The 16393-nt window shown below is 41.1% G+C and overlaps 1 protein-coding gene across 2 annotated transcripts in view; it reads left to right on the top strand.

Annotated features, from left to right (window-relative positions):
• The window catches only part of c11.1 (maestro heat like repeat family protein c11.1), a 193255-nt gene that overhangs the window by 132756 nt on the left and 44106 nt on the right, over positions 1–16393 (top strand). For both annotated transcript variants that reach the window (XM_065444129.2, XM_065444128.2), the window contains 2 exons: positions 11335–11528; positions 13690–13827. In XM_065444129.2, the coding sequence (XP_065300201.1) occupies positions 11335–11528; positions 13690–13827 (332 nt within the window). The remainder of the gene's footprint in view (positions 1–11334; positions 11529–13689; positions 13828–16393) is intronic.

Here is a 16393-nt window from a genome sequence, read left to right as displayed (position 1 = left end):
TAAGTGCAACTGAGAGCATACCCAGCCACACACCCTGCTTTAGAGGTAATCTGCCACCTGTGCGAAGAGTGGGCCTCCCGAGATGCGTGGCATCATATGTATAAGCTGTCTTACAGCGCGTTTAGTATTCGAGGTTGCATAATCTCGAGTTTCAGTGAGCTGTTGGAGTGAGAGGCAGACTAAGCATTCGCTCCCCACTGCCGGCGCTTTTCCTGATAGCATCATCCCAGTGCGTGCGACGCTATCAGCTGCGGGGGCAGAGTGCACACGAAAGCGTGACTGGCTTCACTTAATTCATACCATTGAAAAGATATTGTTGATATACTTGGCATGAAACCGTACCATTTGTCGCCAACTCCCAAATTTATCAAAATGAATTGTTTTCTCAAATATGCTTTTTTCGATTGCTCGATAATTCGAAAAATTCTGTGGCCCCTTTCTGTGCAAGAAAAATCAATCGGCAACTGTACTTATTTGAAAAGCATATTTAGCGCCAGCGAAAAAGGACAGAAAGGAGACGGCACTACAATGCGTTGGGAGTATAAACCTAGGGATAATAAATATTAGCCCCTATTGCCATAGCGGTCTGCCCACTCGAGGCTCGTCAAGAGGAGTATTACCAACTTGTGCTTTGGAAATGCATAAAAGAAATCTTGCCACCATGTTATTTATTTATTTCGGAATACTGTCAATCACTTGTTGGGATTTTTACAGGAGAGGGCAAAACATACAAATACAGGTTCAGGGCTAATATATATATATATATTGTTTAAGAGTCAAAAATAAAGGCAAAACATGCAATACACATGACAATAATAAATAAAATTGATGATTGCACTTTAATACAATAATTACACTGAGAGGAACACTGTAATATAAGATAATGAACAAGGTTATGCTGAGAGGAATGTAAGCACAGCTCTCAGCGAGGGTAATAAATTTGTGTATGGTGTGCTTGGCCGTGACTGATGGACGCAGGCGATTCCAATCTCGAACAACTTGTGGAAAAAAAGAATATCAGAAAGTATTACTGTGACAGAAATATTCTTCAAGGGTGAGTGCATGCTTGTGACGTGTTAGTCTTGTAGTGTTTGTACGAACAAAAACTGTGGGAGACAACTTTAATGCATTATTAAGCAGTAAATGCAAAAACTTTAGACGGTGTAATTTAGCATGGCTGGACAACGTGTGAAGCCCAGCCGTGCATAAAAGATCTGTGGGTGAATGCATGCACCCATAGCAGTTGAAGATAAAGCAAACGGCTTTCCTTTGAACCATTTCGAGTGTTTTAACATGTTTTTAGTGTGAGGGAACCAAGCTATGTTAGCGTATTCTAAGACCGGACGGATAAAGGTGATGTAAGCTAGAAGTTTTGTATCAGATGTAGAATGACGAAGGGCCCTTCAAAGATCTATGCGAGTCTTATGGATCAGTCGGGAAGGTTATCAGCAGCAGGGTTTCTGGAGTCATTGCAGGTTTCAGTTGTAGAGGGGCTGCTAAAAAGATGCGGGTCAGACAACACAACTCGGGACGCGGCAAATCAGCAGACGAAACACAGAAGGAAGGTAGCGGTAGTGCCCTATCACCATATTACGGCACATAGTCTTAAGAAAATGGCTAGCCGGGTGGACACAAAAGTGGCTTTTTCAGCGTCAGAAAAACTCTCGAAAATATGTCGGTTAATTAAGGACCCGTACCATTAGCCAGCTGTCGAATGCTCTACGAATCATCGTAAAGCACCAATGGGTTGCATAGAAGCTGTTGTTTATGAGCTTCCGCTGTTCTGTGGGAAAAAAATACATTGGAGAGACAGGAAGGTGTCTTAATGACCAGTTACGAGAACATAGTCTAAACGTGAGAAATAAGCAATACAGTCTTTTGTCAAGTCACTGTCATGAATGCGGCTGTGCGCCGGTGTATAGGTCCTGTCGGGTTCTTGCGAAGCACAAAGATAAAGATGTGTGAGAGATTATTGAGCCTCAGGGATATCTGTCGGAATAGTGATATGTGTGTTAGTGCCCCTTCGGTCAACTTGTTAGATAAGAAGACAGCTTTTTTGGATGGTTAAAATTTGGATGAGGTGGCGCCACTGTGCATGGTGGGCGTTTCTTGAAAATCAAGTTGTTGAATTTAGCGCATTGTGGTGTCATCTCCCTTCTGTCCTTGTTTGCTGGCACTAAATATGCTTTCCAAGTCAGTTTACCGATACGCCCAACAAATGGCAATGCTGTACTTATTTGCGTAAAAGGTCGAATTTCAATAGAATGAAATTTCGTTATAAAGAAACAAATTGCTGATTTTATGATCTTCATTATATTGAGGTTTAACTGTATAACAAAGTTGCATCTGACATGAAAATGTCTTTGTTATAGTTGATATTTGTTACAAGCATAATGCTAATATCGGTGAAAAAAATTTGCTATCATATCTTTGCGAAAACAATGCTCAATGCCTCTGACAGGCCAGTAAACGGTCTCCTGCACATTTTCAGCCCGTAAGCAGGGAGGCGATCACATATCATTGTTCGAAACACGCATTCAGTTTGCATCCAATTTCATCTCACACGATTGACCTAGGCCATGCCGACGGGTGCGGCTGACGATGTCGGCATGACCTAGGCCAGTCGTGTGAGGTGAAACTGAATGCGTGTTTTGAACAACAATCTCCGATCGTGCCCTAGCTTGCCATACCAATAGGTGGCAAAATAATGATCACACACACACAATTTGCATTGTCGCTAGCATGAAATACTGCGATTGGTGTGATCTCATGGGATCTGCACATTGGCTTGCCAACTGCGGTCCAACTAAGCTAAGCCACTGGCCAAACTGTGCAAACGCATCCGGTATGTGTTATTTCAAGTTGCTCTTGCTGAGTGCAGTCGCTGACCAATATTGTGGAGGTGGGAGGGAGCTGCACAAGTGCCGGAACTCTGCTACTACTGCCATAATTCTAGTCCGTTAGTGCAGTGTAACGTTCAACCGCTGATGAAGTCTGTGGGTATGATCATATTGATATAAAGCTTCCTGCAGCAGCTTATCACCAGCCACTCCGCCAGCCATTGGTAAATTTATTTCACAGTGGTACTGCCTAGGCCGCTAGGCCTAACCAGTGCTGCTTTGTTGGGAGTCTGCAACCAAAGTTGTGGTTTGGTGTCAAGCTGACGTGATGACAACTTTGTTCGTGTCCACCATGTTCGCAGCATCATGCATGTCAGAAAAATCGAGTGGCATGTCCTATGGCGCGCATAAAATCGATTGCCTTTATATATTAGGTTTAACCCGCCGTGGTTGCTCAGTGGCTATGGTGTTGGGCTGCTGAGCACGAGGTCGCGGGATCGAATCCCGGCCACGGCGGCCGCATTTCGATGGGGGCGAAATGTGAAAACACCCGTGTGCTTAGATTTAGGTGCACGTTAAAGAACCCCAGGTGGTCAAAATTTCCGGAGTCCTCCACTACGGCGTGCCTCATAATCAGAAAGTGGTTTTGGCACGTAAAACCCCAAATATTATTATTATTATTATATTAGGTTTAAGTGGAGGCATTGCAGTGAAGTGCAGTGAAGCTCAATAAGCATGCAGGTCTGAAAAATTGGACGTCTGAAAAAAAAAAAAAAACAAGCCGAAGTCTCGCTCGAAAGGCAAGCACCAATTGCGATAGCAAATAAGTAGATAGCTATACGAAGTAAGGATAGTAGTTTTATTGGTGGTATAAACTTCTAAACATTTGCTTACTAACTAAATTAACAATGATAGAATGTGTAAGCACGGCTGAAAGAAGACATAGAAAAAAACAGACACACAGAGACAGCGCTGTCTCTGTGTGTCTGTGCTGTCTATCATGGATTGAAACCAACTAGCCCTGCAACGTGTTCTAACTAAATTAACAAGCACGGTGTCATGCACACACAGGTAAACATGAACACATCTCACTCAATGAGCGTAGGAGCTCACTGTAAAAATGTTGGAATGAGGAATCGCGGCAGCTGCAGTGATCGAATTGAGCTTCGAACACCTCTCGTTTTAACGCAAACGAAACATTGAAAGCGCAGCTCATATGAAGCTACCAGCATTACGTGCACTCTGCAAACATCGCAGATTGCTTTGAAGATGAAGCCCACACGGGCGCATACTTTGGCCACATTGCAGATTGCTTTCAAAATATGGCGTCCGCATGGCCATGGCGTAAGCAGCAGCTGCCAGAGAAGAAACCGCCCCACCCTCCCTTGCCTCACCCCCATGCCTCATTCCCATGCCTCATGCGCGACAGGAGAGGGTGTGCTTCGGGCCCGCCTTCCTCGCTTGCACACGCGGGATTGAGCCGCGTTTATCGGCTCACCCTCGCACGCTTTCACTCGTACATACAGCATACAGCATGCGGCGACGATTTTATCGCCCTTGAACTTTATACAAAGCCTCACGGCGACGCTGACGGTGGAAATGCGCCTGCAGTGTCCATGTAATTGCTACAGCAATAAAAATTGTCACCCACTGTACCTGACATTTTTGCTACCAGAACGCACGCTTCTAGCCACGTGCAAAGAAACATTTGTTTCGCTAAGCCGATGCCGTGTCAGATCCTACATTTTCGGTTTCATCACACCAGGGGAATACTCCATTGAAATGGTAAAAAAGAACCCCAGGTGGTCAGCTGGGGTTCTTTATTTTTTTTGTATAACTTCTAAACCAAGGGTCCCGGTGCAGTCTCTGACTTTGGGACCCTTGTCTGTATACCATATTTTGTAACAAGTTGTTATGAACGAATAATAAACTGAAACTGAAACTGAAAAAAAAAAAAATAAAGCATGACCAACCAAAATTTAGATTTGCTTTGCTCTAGCCAATAATTCATTCTGTATTCATGTTCACTATGTCGAGGTTCAACTGTATGTTGCTGTAGTGGAATCCTGTTAATATGTTCCTCGTTGTTGCATTTTCCCCACTGGCACATCTCGTTTTCTGTGTCTTTACCACAATTGACTCCTATGTATTATGTTCCCATTTATACGTCGCCATTCTGTAATGTTCCCACATCTTACGTTGTATTTAAATGTGGTGATCACGTAAATTTAACAGTGCAGAGGGAAATTGAGAAGTATGAAATGCCGGAAGTATGCGATCGTCAGTCCCAGTAAACGCGTGACGACGCAGGTGCAATTCTTTTCGGCTTTCTAAAGTTAACTTTGCCGCAAAATAGGCATGTTATGCGGTGAAGCATACTAAGAGTGGGAAGGGGCTATCATCAAGAGACATAGTATGTGCTTCTTAATTTTACACCCACGCAAGAGCTGTCTCTGATATTGCTGTGGCAATTCGGGGCCTTCCTCACTGTTACATTTTTCTGCGGTCCATTGAAAAATATATCAACAGAGTTCTGTTGTATATGGCTCAGACATTTGCCATATTTTTGCGAAGTCACGCAGGGTACTCGTAAGCCGTCAGTTTGTTGTCTGGAGGCATTTTGCTTTCTATATACTGTTTTTGCTACTGTGTGGTGGTGATATAGAGTCAAATTTAGGGCCTGCTACTGCACAGTTTGAACGATTACTCAAAGGTCAGAACACAATATCGAAAAAGCTGTCATCAATTGAGAAGTAGTGCTCCGCTGAAATAGAACTGAAGGCTCATATTGTGTCATTAGAGGAAACAATCGTGTGTGGATGATATTCCTTCTACACTGGCTAATGTTGAGGCACAGCAGCATAAGAATCAGGCAACATTGTCGGCTTTTGGTTCAAAAATTGACGACATTGAGAATCATCAAAGGCGGGATAATCTACTTTTTTATGGTCTTGAAGATAGGAACACTCGTGAAAATGCAACTAAGTCAAGTGAACTTGCCTCAAATCTGTACCGTACGAAATTGGAACTTAATGCTGTTAGAATTGAGCGTGCTCACAGGATAGGAACCTATCTTGCAGATTAAGCATGCCAAATTATACTGAAGTTTTCCTCCTTCGAAGAATGCCAACAAGTGTCAACTAATGCACGTAAGTTAAAGGGCACGAACTATAGCATTTCAGACAATTTTTCACACGTGGTGAGGGATAAAAGAAGCTATTTATGGTATTTTGTGAAACAGAATAGGCAGGAGGTTTAAAAGCAGTACTAAAGTTTGATACCCTGTACATGGACAAAAACGCTATCAGATTGATGGTGTTACCAACAAAGTGAAGCAGATGTAACCATCACTAATTACTGAGTTTAAGGAAATGCTCAATGTTTTGGTGATAAACTGCAGGAGCATGAGAAATGAACTCGATTCTTTCCATATCCTTGTTAGGTCAGTTGAGCCAACAATGTAGTTATTGGCACCAAGTCATGGTTGGACTCTAGCACCTTAAATTCTGAAGTTTTCCCAGATGGCTATCATTGTTTCAAACGTGATTGAGGAGCAAGAGGGGTAGGAGTATATTATTCTTGTTAGCTCAAGCTTATTGTGTGTGCTGCTGGAATGTTCTACAGCTTATTTTGAGTCTGTTTTTTTGCAAAGTGAGGCTATCTAATGGAAAAAGCTTAGTTATTGGATCATATTACCGTCCTCCCGGATCATCATACGACCATTTTGTTCAGCTGTCTGCTTTCCTTGACACGCTTGAAAACAATATCGTAATACTAGTACTAGGGGGAGATTTTAATTTTCTGGATATAGACTGGTCGTGTGATGACCCTGTAACGTTGGTCAGTGGCCGTGTGCGTTCTGCATTTTTGGATATTGTCTGTGATTTTATTATTCAACAGTACATTTGTGATGCATCATGGAACGATGGCACAGGTCATGTACTTGATTTGCTCTTATGTAATGTTCCAAACATTATAATGAATGTAAAAGGGCTTCCCAGTTTAAGTGACCATCGTTTTTTAGTGCTGATATAAACGTTTAATATGTGTTTGTGCCGAAAAAGGAACCCAGAAAGATTTACGTGTATAAGAGGGCTGATTTTGTTCCTATAATTCCTGCGTTAAGTCATATTTTCCTACCTTTGATGCATTAGTTGATGAATTGAGTATTGAACAGTTGTGGAAGCTGTTTAAATACAAGCTTTTTTAATTGCACAATACTTTTGTTCCTACTCATGTTATCTTACCTAATGGTCAGAGGATAATCCTTTGTTTAATAATCAGTTGCGCACACTAATACGAAAAATTGGGAGAGTTTATCTCAAGTTTGGGAGAGCGAAGTCCAAGAAAACTTTGTTAGAGCTGAAATGTTTGAAAACAAAGTTTTCAGGGTCTTACGGAGAAGGCCAAGCTTGCTTATTTTGAAAACCTTGGTATAAAGTTGCTCCTTGATTCCAAAGAGTTCTGGAGATTGGTTAGGTGTAATGGTAAAGAAAACAATTCCACCCTGCCTTAAAGAGCTCCGAAACCGTAATTGATGATTATGAAGACAAAGTGAAACTTTTTAGCAATTTTTTCTAGTCAGTGTATAGACCAAAGTGTTCTCACACTGCTAATGTAATCTTCCAAATGGACATTAATCAAATACCTAAGGTTATATTTGGCGTAGAAGGTTTGCGTAAATTCCTGCAGGAGATGAAGCCGATGACCGCTTGTGGCCCTGATGATATTCCGGCAGTGATTCTTAAATACTATTCTGGAATATTGTGTTTTTACTTTTCTTGGTTATTTACAAAGTGTTTATCTGGGTCTTGTTTACCGCGTGATTGGAAGCTGGCACGGGTTGTACTCATTGACAAAGGCGGATCGAGAACTGCCGTTGAGAACTACAGACCGGTGTCCTTAACAAGTATTATTTATTTATTTATTTATTTATTTATTTACAATACTGCCAGTCTCATATCAAGACCATACAACAGCAGGTGGGCATATGATTATACATACATTTCATGGTTTACATACCGAATGGTAAGAACATGAAAACATGTAAATCGAAATACATAAAACAGGTTCAATGCACAATTTTACAACACTAATAATATGAATAACAAGAGAAACTCACAGAAATAGTACACTTCAGGTTACATACATGTAAGAATTAATACAGTGTTATAAAAACAAAGCAAGAAACAAAGGGGGTAAATGTTTAGCTACAGTTTAAAAAAAATGGGGGTTCTGACAATTATATATGCATAAGATCTATTATTTCCTAATTAATTATTTCGTTTTCTAATAACTTAACAAAATCAGACTGCGATACTGTGTTAGTTACAGATGCATCTAGGTTATTCCACTCGCGGACAACACGGGGGAAAAAGGAAGACTGAAAAGTATCGTTATTACAAAGGAACTCGTTTAGTGTATATGCATGATTATGACGAAGTACGCGGGATTTAGAAAAGGTAGAGGCATTTATTTTTAGTAGGCTGTGTAATATTTGATGCAGAAATTTGAGACGAGCTCGTTTTGCTCGTACAGCCAAAGTTGCAAGCCCTGACTGTCTTAGAAGAAGAGTAGGGGAATCACTGCGCCGGTATTTTCGGTGGATAAACCTAATTGCCTTTCTCTGGATTCTTTCCAGTTTAGATATGTTTGTTTTAGTGTGCAGGAACCATACGACATTAGCATAGTCAAGGACAGGTCTCACAAATGTAATGTAAGTTAAAAGTTTGACGTTAGTTGGTGCCAACCGCAGGCACCTTTTGAGAAAGAAGAGTTTCCGTAATGCACAAGAAGTAATGTTGTTAATATGTGTTGTCCAGTTAAGGTCGGATGTTATTGTTAAACCAAGATATTTATGCTGCTGAACTCTAGTTACGAGGCTGCCGTTAAGTGTGTAGTGGAAAAACGATGGGTGCTTTTTTCTCGTTACTGTCATGCAAACCGTTTTGTTTGTATTAATAGTCATTTGCCAGTTATCACACCATTCGGCTATTTTTGCTAGTGCGTTATTGAGCTGAACTTGATCTTGGTGATTGTGTATTTCTCTGTATATTATGCAGTCGTCTGCAAACAGTTTGATTTTACAATCAATGTTATTTGTAATGTCATTGATAAAAAGTAAAAATAAGAGCGGACCTATTACTGAGCCCTGTGGTACCCCTGATGTGACAGGCACCGGAGCAGATGGGGTGTTTTCGATGACGACAAATTGGGATCGGTGAGATAAAAAGTTTTTTATCCATGCAGTAATAGGTCCATTGCCAATCGCAGCTGTAATTTTGGCAGTTAGTTTAGTATGGCACACACAATCAAATGCTTTACTGAAATCTAGTAAAAGTAGGTCAGTTTGATTATGATTATTAATACTTAAAGCAAGATCGTGTACGACCTCTGTTAGCTGGGTGACTGTTGATAAGCCTCTTCTAAAACCGTGTTGAACATCTACTAGAATATGTTCTTCGAAATATGCGGTTAAGTGTTTGAGAATAATGTGTTCAAAAATTTTACATGATGTGCTGGTAAGCGAAATTGGTCTGTAGTTAGATGGCAGGTTAGTATCGCCTGACTTATGAATGGGTACAATTTTGGCAATTTTCCAGTCTTCAGGTAGCTCTGACGTCGAAAGTGACTTGCGGTAAATAAGGCCAAGATATTTACTATTATATTCAGCATATCTTTTCAAGAACTCGTTGGGGATGTTATCTGGACCATTTGATTTCTTCACGTCTAACTCAAGTAACTGCTTAAATATTCCGGAGTCATTTATTGTTAATGTGTAAATAGTGTGAAATGATGACGGTGGCAAATATGGAATTGCGTTGTTATCTTTAGTGAAGACTGACTGAAAGTGTTGGTTAAATTTATCAGCGAGTGCCAGTTTTTCCTCGCGTGGACGAAGTATCACACGTAATGTAATGGAACACGTAATTTAGACTTCAGTCATGTTGCATTTAGTTAAACACAATATTCTAAGCTCTAGTCAGCATGGTTCTTGACAAGGTTTTTCATGTCCTACACAGAATTCTTTCATGATCTGGCCTCGGCAATAGACAGAACCAAAATTATAGACTGCATATTTAAACATTTCAAAAAAGCCTTCGATGTGGTTGCACATGATCTTCTAATCTCAAAACTTAGGACCTACAAATTGGAAAACAGTGTCGGAGCTTGGATTGCAGACTATTTCGCACAATACAGCAGTCTGTGGTGTTCAATGGTTTTTCTTCTGTATATATTCCAGTAACCTCGGGTGTTCCTCAGGGATCAGTTTTGGGTCCCCTTTTATTTTTACTCTTTAATAATGATATTAAAACTGACCTTCCGTCTTCATTTAGAATGTTTGCAGATGACTGTGTCATAGATAACTCAAGTGACACTTCATCGTTGCAGACTGATTTAGACATCATAGGAACATAGTGCAATATGTGGGAAATGTCCCTAAATGTTGAGAAATGCGTTCACGTCACCTTTTCAAGGAAGCATGCATTTCATTCATGTATGCCTTGAGTAATATGGCATTAAAAAAAAGGTTGACGAGTACAAATATTTAGGAATTTTAATGAAGCCTGATTTAACATGGAACAAGCACATTACGCATATTAAGAATAGGGCAATAGGTTCATTGATATTCCTGCCCTGTAATTTCAGTCAGTTTCAGACAGTAATTGTATTTCACTTATGTTCGTAGTTTACTTGATTACGGTTTTATCTGTTCGGATCCATAGATGGCTGATCTCATGGAACACCTTGAAAGAGTGCAGAATAAGGCAGCTAGGTTTGTTCTTAATAAATATAGTAGAAAATTAAGTATGACAGAAAGTAAAATTAAATTATCGTGGCAAGCATTAAAAGACTGTCGTAAAAAATTGCAGGTTGAAATTTTTTCGCACTGTTTATTATTCAAAAACAGGGATTGAGAGAGAAAGATATATTAAGTCGCCTACTTATATGTCGATGAGACGCCACCATGCACTGAAAGTCCGCGAGTTCCCTTTCAGGGGTGACGTCTTTAGGTATTCTTTTGCTTGATCTATAAGAGAATAGAATGCTCTTTCTCTTGACATTGTTAATAGTGAAAACAGTGATGCATTTTATCACACTTTATGTATGTGATCACTTGTTTATTCCTTCACACTGTAATCCCCCCTGCTGTAATGCCCGTATTACATTAAATAAATAAATAAATAAACAAATATGGAGCATATCTTTTTCTTCCATCATTGTGTGTAGTATTGCTTTATCTCATGTATCTGCAGTTTTTCTTTGGCGCATGAGATACTAGTTGCTGTCAGCTTGTAATGAATATGTGTTTAAATTTGTGCAGGTGACATCTTTAGTCTTGCAGCATAGCTTACTTTCCTGTTTATCCTTATGAGCACTTGTGCTGTGAATTTTTGGTGGTTTGTGCAAGCTTTGGAGTATTATTTTGACTGATACTGCAAGGAGCAGGCATATACAAGCTGCTTATTCTCTCGCTTTATTTTACTTGCAGGCCATCTGTGCCCTGCAGGAGATGTTCAACACTGCTGAGATGGAGTCCTGTGCTAAGGAGGCATTTGGCCATGTTTTCTCAGCCCTCCTGTTGGCCGCAGCCAGCTATGTTGGCGTCAATGCAGTGAGCTTTGTTACAACAAACACTGCTAGCAAGCAGGAGCCCGGAGCCAGCCCTAAGCTGCTTCCACTACGGTGCTGAAACCCTTGCTCTTCTTATTGAAAGCAGTATCGAAGAAATATGTGTTGCTTGCCTAGTTTTTTTCACTGTGACATTTAAAAAATAATAATACAGATACAGAAAAAAAGACCACATGATTTATGTTCCCAGTAGTGGTGCATTCATCCCATGCTGCTTTTCTTCTGTTCTTCAATCTGAAGCAGCACTGCAATGCTGCATTTCTACATGAGTATGGCTGTATGAATATAGCAATACAAAAGATAGAAGAAAGTCACACTTTTGGCCAAAGTGCAAAACCGTATGGTGATAGCCTGAACATTTCTGAAGACAGCTGTGAATTTTTTCCTTTCCATGGTTTCATTTTGAGACTCAATAGATTATGGCAAGCTGGTGATCCTACATCTTAGCACATAAGCTGCACACAATCATACAACCACAGGTTGTGGGACACAGTCTAATTGTGTGGGCAGACCTACTGCCTTCATCAATTTTAATGGTTACTGCACATGTATAATGTGCATTTAAAATGGGCAGGTGCAGCACGTAACCCTTAACCATGCACCCTAATGACTATGGAGGGATTGTTTTTAATGTGTGAGGTGTATGCAGTTAAACCTCAATATAACAAAGTTCAATATAACAAAGTTCTCAGTATAACGAATTATTTAACTTTCATAATATTGTGTCCGTAGAACACCATGTATTTAGAACCTCAGTATAACTAAGTGTGTGTATATGGGATTTGAATGTCATGAAATTTCACTGCCACTGCAAAAGAATGCTAAGACATTAAAGGGAAACTTCCGTGAATGCAGATGGTGAAATGATTGAATTTCAAGCGAGCGCTTGCAAAGCACCTCTCGAATTGCACGCTGCATGACAAGAGCGACCGCCAAAGTGGAGCAGCATTATGCTCCGTATAAATTTGTCCAAGTGCGATAAGATCCTATTGTGCACCGCGCACTGTATGCTTTAGGTGCGAGTGAAAGTGTGCAAGGGTGAGACAAGAAAGATGGGGGCTTCATGAGTGCTGCCTTCCCATGTGAGCAAAGAGAAAGAAGTGTAAGGGAGCGAGCTCACGGTAACGCGATCAAGTGCGCGCGAGAGGGCGGCGGGGAGGGGGGGGGGCAGAGTGAGAGGTAAGTTGGCGCACGTCTCAATATTTGGGTCGCGTCTTGGCTGTGACTGCATATGGCTGTAAGCGTGACAGAGCGCATACGCAACCGTGCACCCTGTGCTTTAGGGTAATCTGCTGCGTGTGCAAAGAGTGGGCATGCCAAGATGGCGTGGCACCATGTAAGCTGTCTTACTGTGCGTTTAGTATCATAGGTTGCGTAATCCCGAGTTTCGGTGACCCATTGGAGTGAGAGGCAGCCGAAGCATTCGCTTCCCGCTGCCGGCACTTTTCCTGATAGTGTCTCTCAGTGCAGGCGGCGCCATCAGCTGTGGGGGCAGAGTGCATGCAAAATCATGGCTGGTTTAGCTTTAATTCACACCGGCAAAAAGATATTGTCGATATACGTGCCGTGATACCGTATCATTAATCGCTGACTCCCAGGTTTATAAAAATGAATTGTTTTCTCATTCAACTTTGCTTTTTTCGATTGCCGGATAAATATGAAAATTCTGCAGCCCCTTTTCGTGCAAGAAAAATCGATCGGTGACTGTACTTATCTACATGAAAGGTCGATTTTCAATAGAACGAAATTTCGATGTAACAAAGTAATTTGCCAATTTCACCAACTTCGTTATATCGAGGTTTAATTGTATATCAGTGCACAGCTCACCAGTAGCAGTAGTTCTTAAGTAGGCACTTCTATGTAGACATCAGTGCAAACCTATATGTACTGAAATTATATTAAGACAGACACCACTGACTACTCTAAGCGCACATAAGCAAGTCAAAAGCAATAACAGTGATAACTGCTATGGGCTCTTGTCTTGCATTTAAGTAGCTATCCCTGTTGTATAGCAGTTCAATTCCATGTAGTCCTGCATTTTGACAAGGTGTTGGGTCTCCATACTCATCTCAACCTTTTCATTGTTGCTGCTTTTTATTGCAAAAAGCAGTAAACATTGTGACAATACAGTGTTCCAGTTACATGTCATTTATTGTCAGATTTCATCCTAGTGGTTCAAGGACTGAAAGCATCTCACATACTGCCATGTTTACAGATGTGCTCTTCAGGCATTTGAGGCCTTCCTAAGGCGGGCAGGTCAGGAAGAAATTGTGGCCAGTATGGAAAAGGATGGCCACTGGGACAGCATGGAGCAAGATGAAGTTTTTCCAGATTCTATTACTGTGTTGGCTGGGTGAGTTATCCTTAAAGTTTGCAGGTGTTTTCTTCTCACAAAAGTATATTTTAGGTGTGTGCAAATACTCAGATATTCTTTTTTGAACCGAATAGTGAATGGTCGAATAATTCGATTCGTGAATTAAATATTGAATATTCGATTTTTGAATATTGGTACTTTTGGTGAATGTCCCAGCCGTGGTCGGTGCCTTGGCATGTTCAAGCATTCGCACACTGTGCAATCTTTATTGGTACAAAGTTCGACCAGGTTGACAATACCGATCGAAACAATTAACGCTACGTGACCAGAGGGAACAAAAGCAGTGCATGTGGAAAGCACGGAAGAATGTGTAGATGGGGCTGATTAGCCACTGGAAGGCACGCTGATTACATTGAATACGCGAGTTCACTGTTCATGCATGCAAATTCACACGGTTTGGTGCTTTCTACCCCCATGCGAGCACATAGACGAACTTGGCACGCATGCTCGTCGTAGTTGCCAGCTGGTCAGCCGTGGACCTGAACACCAATTTAACAGCCATCAGTTTAACCCTTATGGGTTATCTTGTGAACAGTCACTGATACTACCTTTAGGAGCATATTAGTGACAAGCTTTATACTACTACGGTTTGCAGCCCATTATCACATTGGCACAGCCACACCATTGGCCACGCTGTTTAGCCCATTAGGCCTAATCGGAACTGCGTTGTTCGGTGTCGGCGACTCAAATTATGGTTACCAAATCAATGCAGATCTAGTCACAGCAGGCGCACGACCCTCAGAAAGCCTACAAACCACCTCACCAATGAAAGCGAAAGCATAGGATCACTTGTATGTTCATGGCCGACATCTTTGCAAAATACTGTACAGTGGCTCCTCGTTCCAAATGCCATTTGTAGGTGCACAACGGTCTCTTTTCGTAGCTTCGAGTGACCCGTCACTGGATTTACACGGTGAGCTTGAAAATATTGTGCGACAGCACGCTGACCCTTGGCTGCAGACGCATTTACAAATACAGCAGATGGACGCGGACGAAAATAAGAAAAAAAAATATGCAAAAGAAAGAGCCCCTCCAGGTGTCATTGCCAGAGTGCTGTCACCTACATCATTTGAGGGTTCTTTTGCGTTGCCTCTACCTTTTCACTTAACATTTTATTGTGGTTAAAAGCTTATCGCATCATTGTTGGCATGAACGTGCACAACTTTCATTTCATGCTTTCATTTATTTCTGCGAATCCTGACAATAGGAGGACAAGTGCATTAGAAGCACCAGCGACAGCTACCTCATTCGAATTTTCTCACTTCAATATTTTTTAAACTTTACACTGTAAACACCTTGCACAGACACAATATATTTAAATATATACACAGGACAAAGTTTATTATATTTTTTAAAGAGAAGGAGGTTGTCAGCTAACAATTATTTCTAATAGCCTATGCCTAAGAAAGAATATGTTGCTGTATGTTGACCTCATTTCAACTTGCTTTGTTCGTTTTTTTTTACCGTGAAAAAAAAAATCGGCAGACTTCAGTCACCCCTTCGGCAGTCTTTTATCAATGGTGCATCTCAACAGTGATATACGTCTCAACATTGCTTCTCTTTCCAGTAAGCAATATTGACGACTCATTAAAAAAAAAACTTTTCTAATAATTTACAAGGTTTATAAGAGATGGAAACATCACCGCTTGCATGCAGCCGCTCATAAAGTAGCCAGATTCACTCAAAATTCGAATCAGTAGCAGTCATACGCAACAGTACTTATACTCGAACTCAGGTAAAGAATAGGGAAAAAAAAGACGAAAAAGAAAAAGAGGCTGCAGTTTCGCCGGAAAGGTGAAGCAGTAGATTAGTGATAGCAAAGTACAAGACAATTACACGAAGGAAGATTACACCACTGAGAGATACCATATTCTTGGTGTTGTTAGAGGACTCCAGGCTGTGAAATGGAACTGTCTCCTACCATGAGATCTTGTAAATACTCATATAAGGCCGTCAATACATATACAGTAGAACCTCATTGATACATTCCCATTACGTTTGTTTTCCCGGTGCCAACATTAGTAATCGAGAACATAAAAAATTACACAATAAAGTTACGTAGATTTTTTTCCGGTTCATACGTTCCCAGAAAACAAGATTTTTCAAAACCAACATTCAGTACATCTCCAAACTGCGATCATGTGATATATTTTCTGGCTGCTAGACCCAGTTCTTCCCAGTTCCTTCCTGAGATCACCTTTAGCTGTCATTGGTGCAACTCGAGATCGGCAGAAATCTTGTGGAATGATACCCCGGCGTTCTTCTTGCACTTGATGTGCACATAGGCTCACAGCAGTACCGCATGACGAACACTGTCCATACATAAAACGAAAGCAAACCAAACTTCAGGGCATCATCCTGCACACGTCGTCACCACCGAACAAACGATTACTTTGCTTATCACACGCGAATGAGTCCCGCAAGCCTGTACACGGCTTGTGTGTCAGCCGGCAGTGCCACGAGTGGCAAGTGCTGGCAAATGAGAAAGAGCATGATTGAGCAGGAGGGGCTCTTTTCACAGGCATAGTTAATAAAGGAGGCATTG

This window comes from Dermacentor albipictus, chromosome 1 (genome assembly GCF_038994185.2).
Source record: "Dermacentor albipictus isolate Rhodes 1998 colony chromosome 1, USDA_Dalb.pri_finalv2, whole genome shotgun sequence".
In the NCBI taxonomy this organism is placed as follows: Eukaryota; Metazoa; Arthropoda; class Arachnida; order Ixodida; family Ixodidae; genus Dermacentor; species Dermacentor albipictus.
The sequence above is the reverse complement of the archived record's forward strand: the minus strand, read 5'-3'. Positions and strand labels throughout refer to the sequence as shown.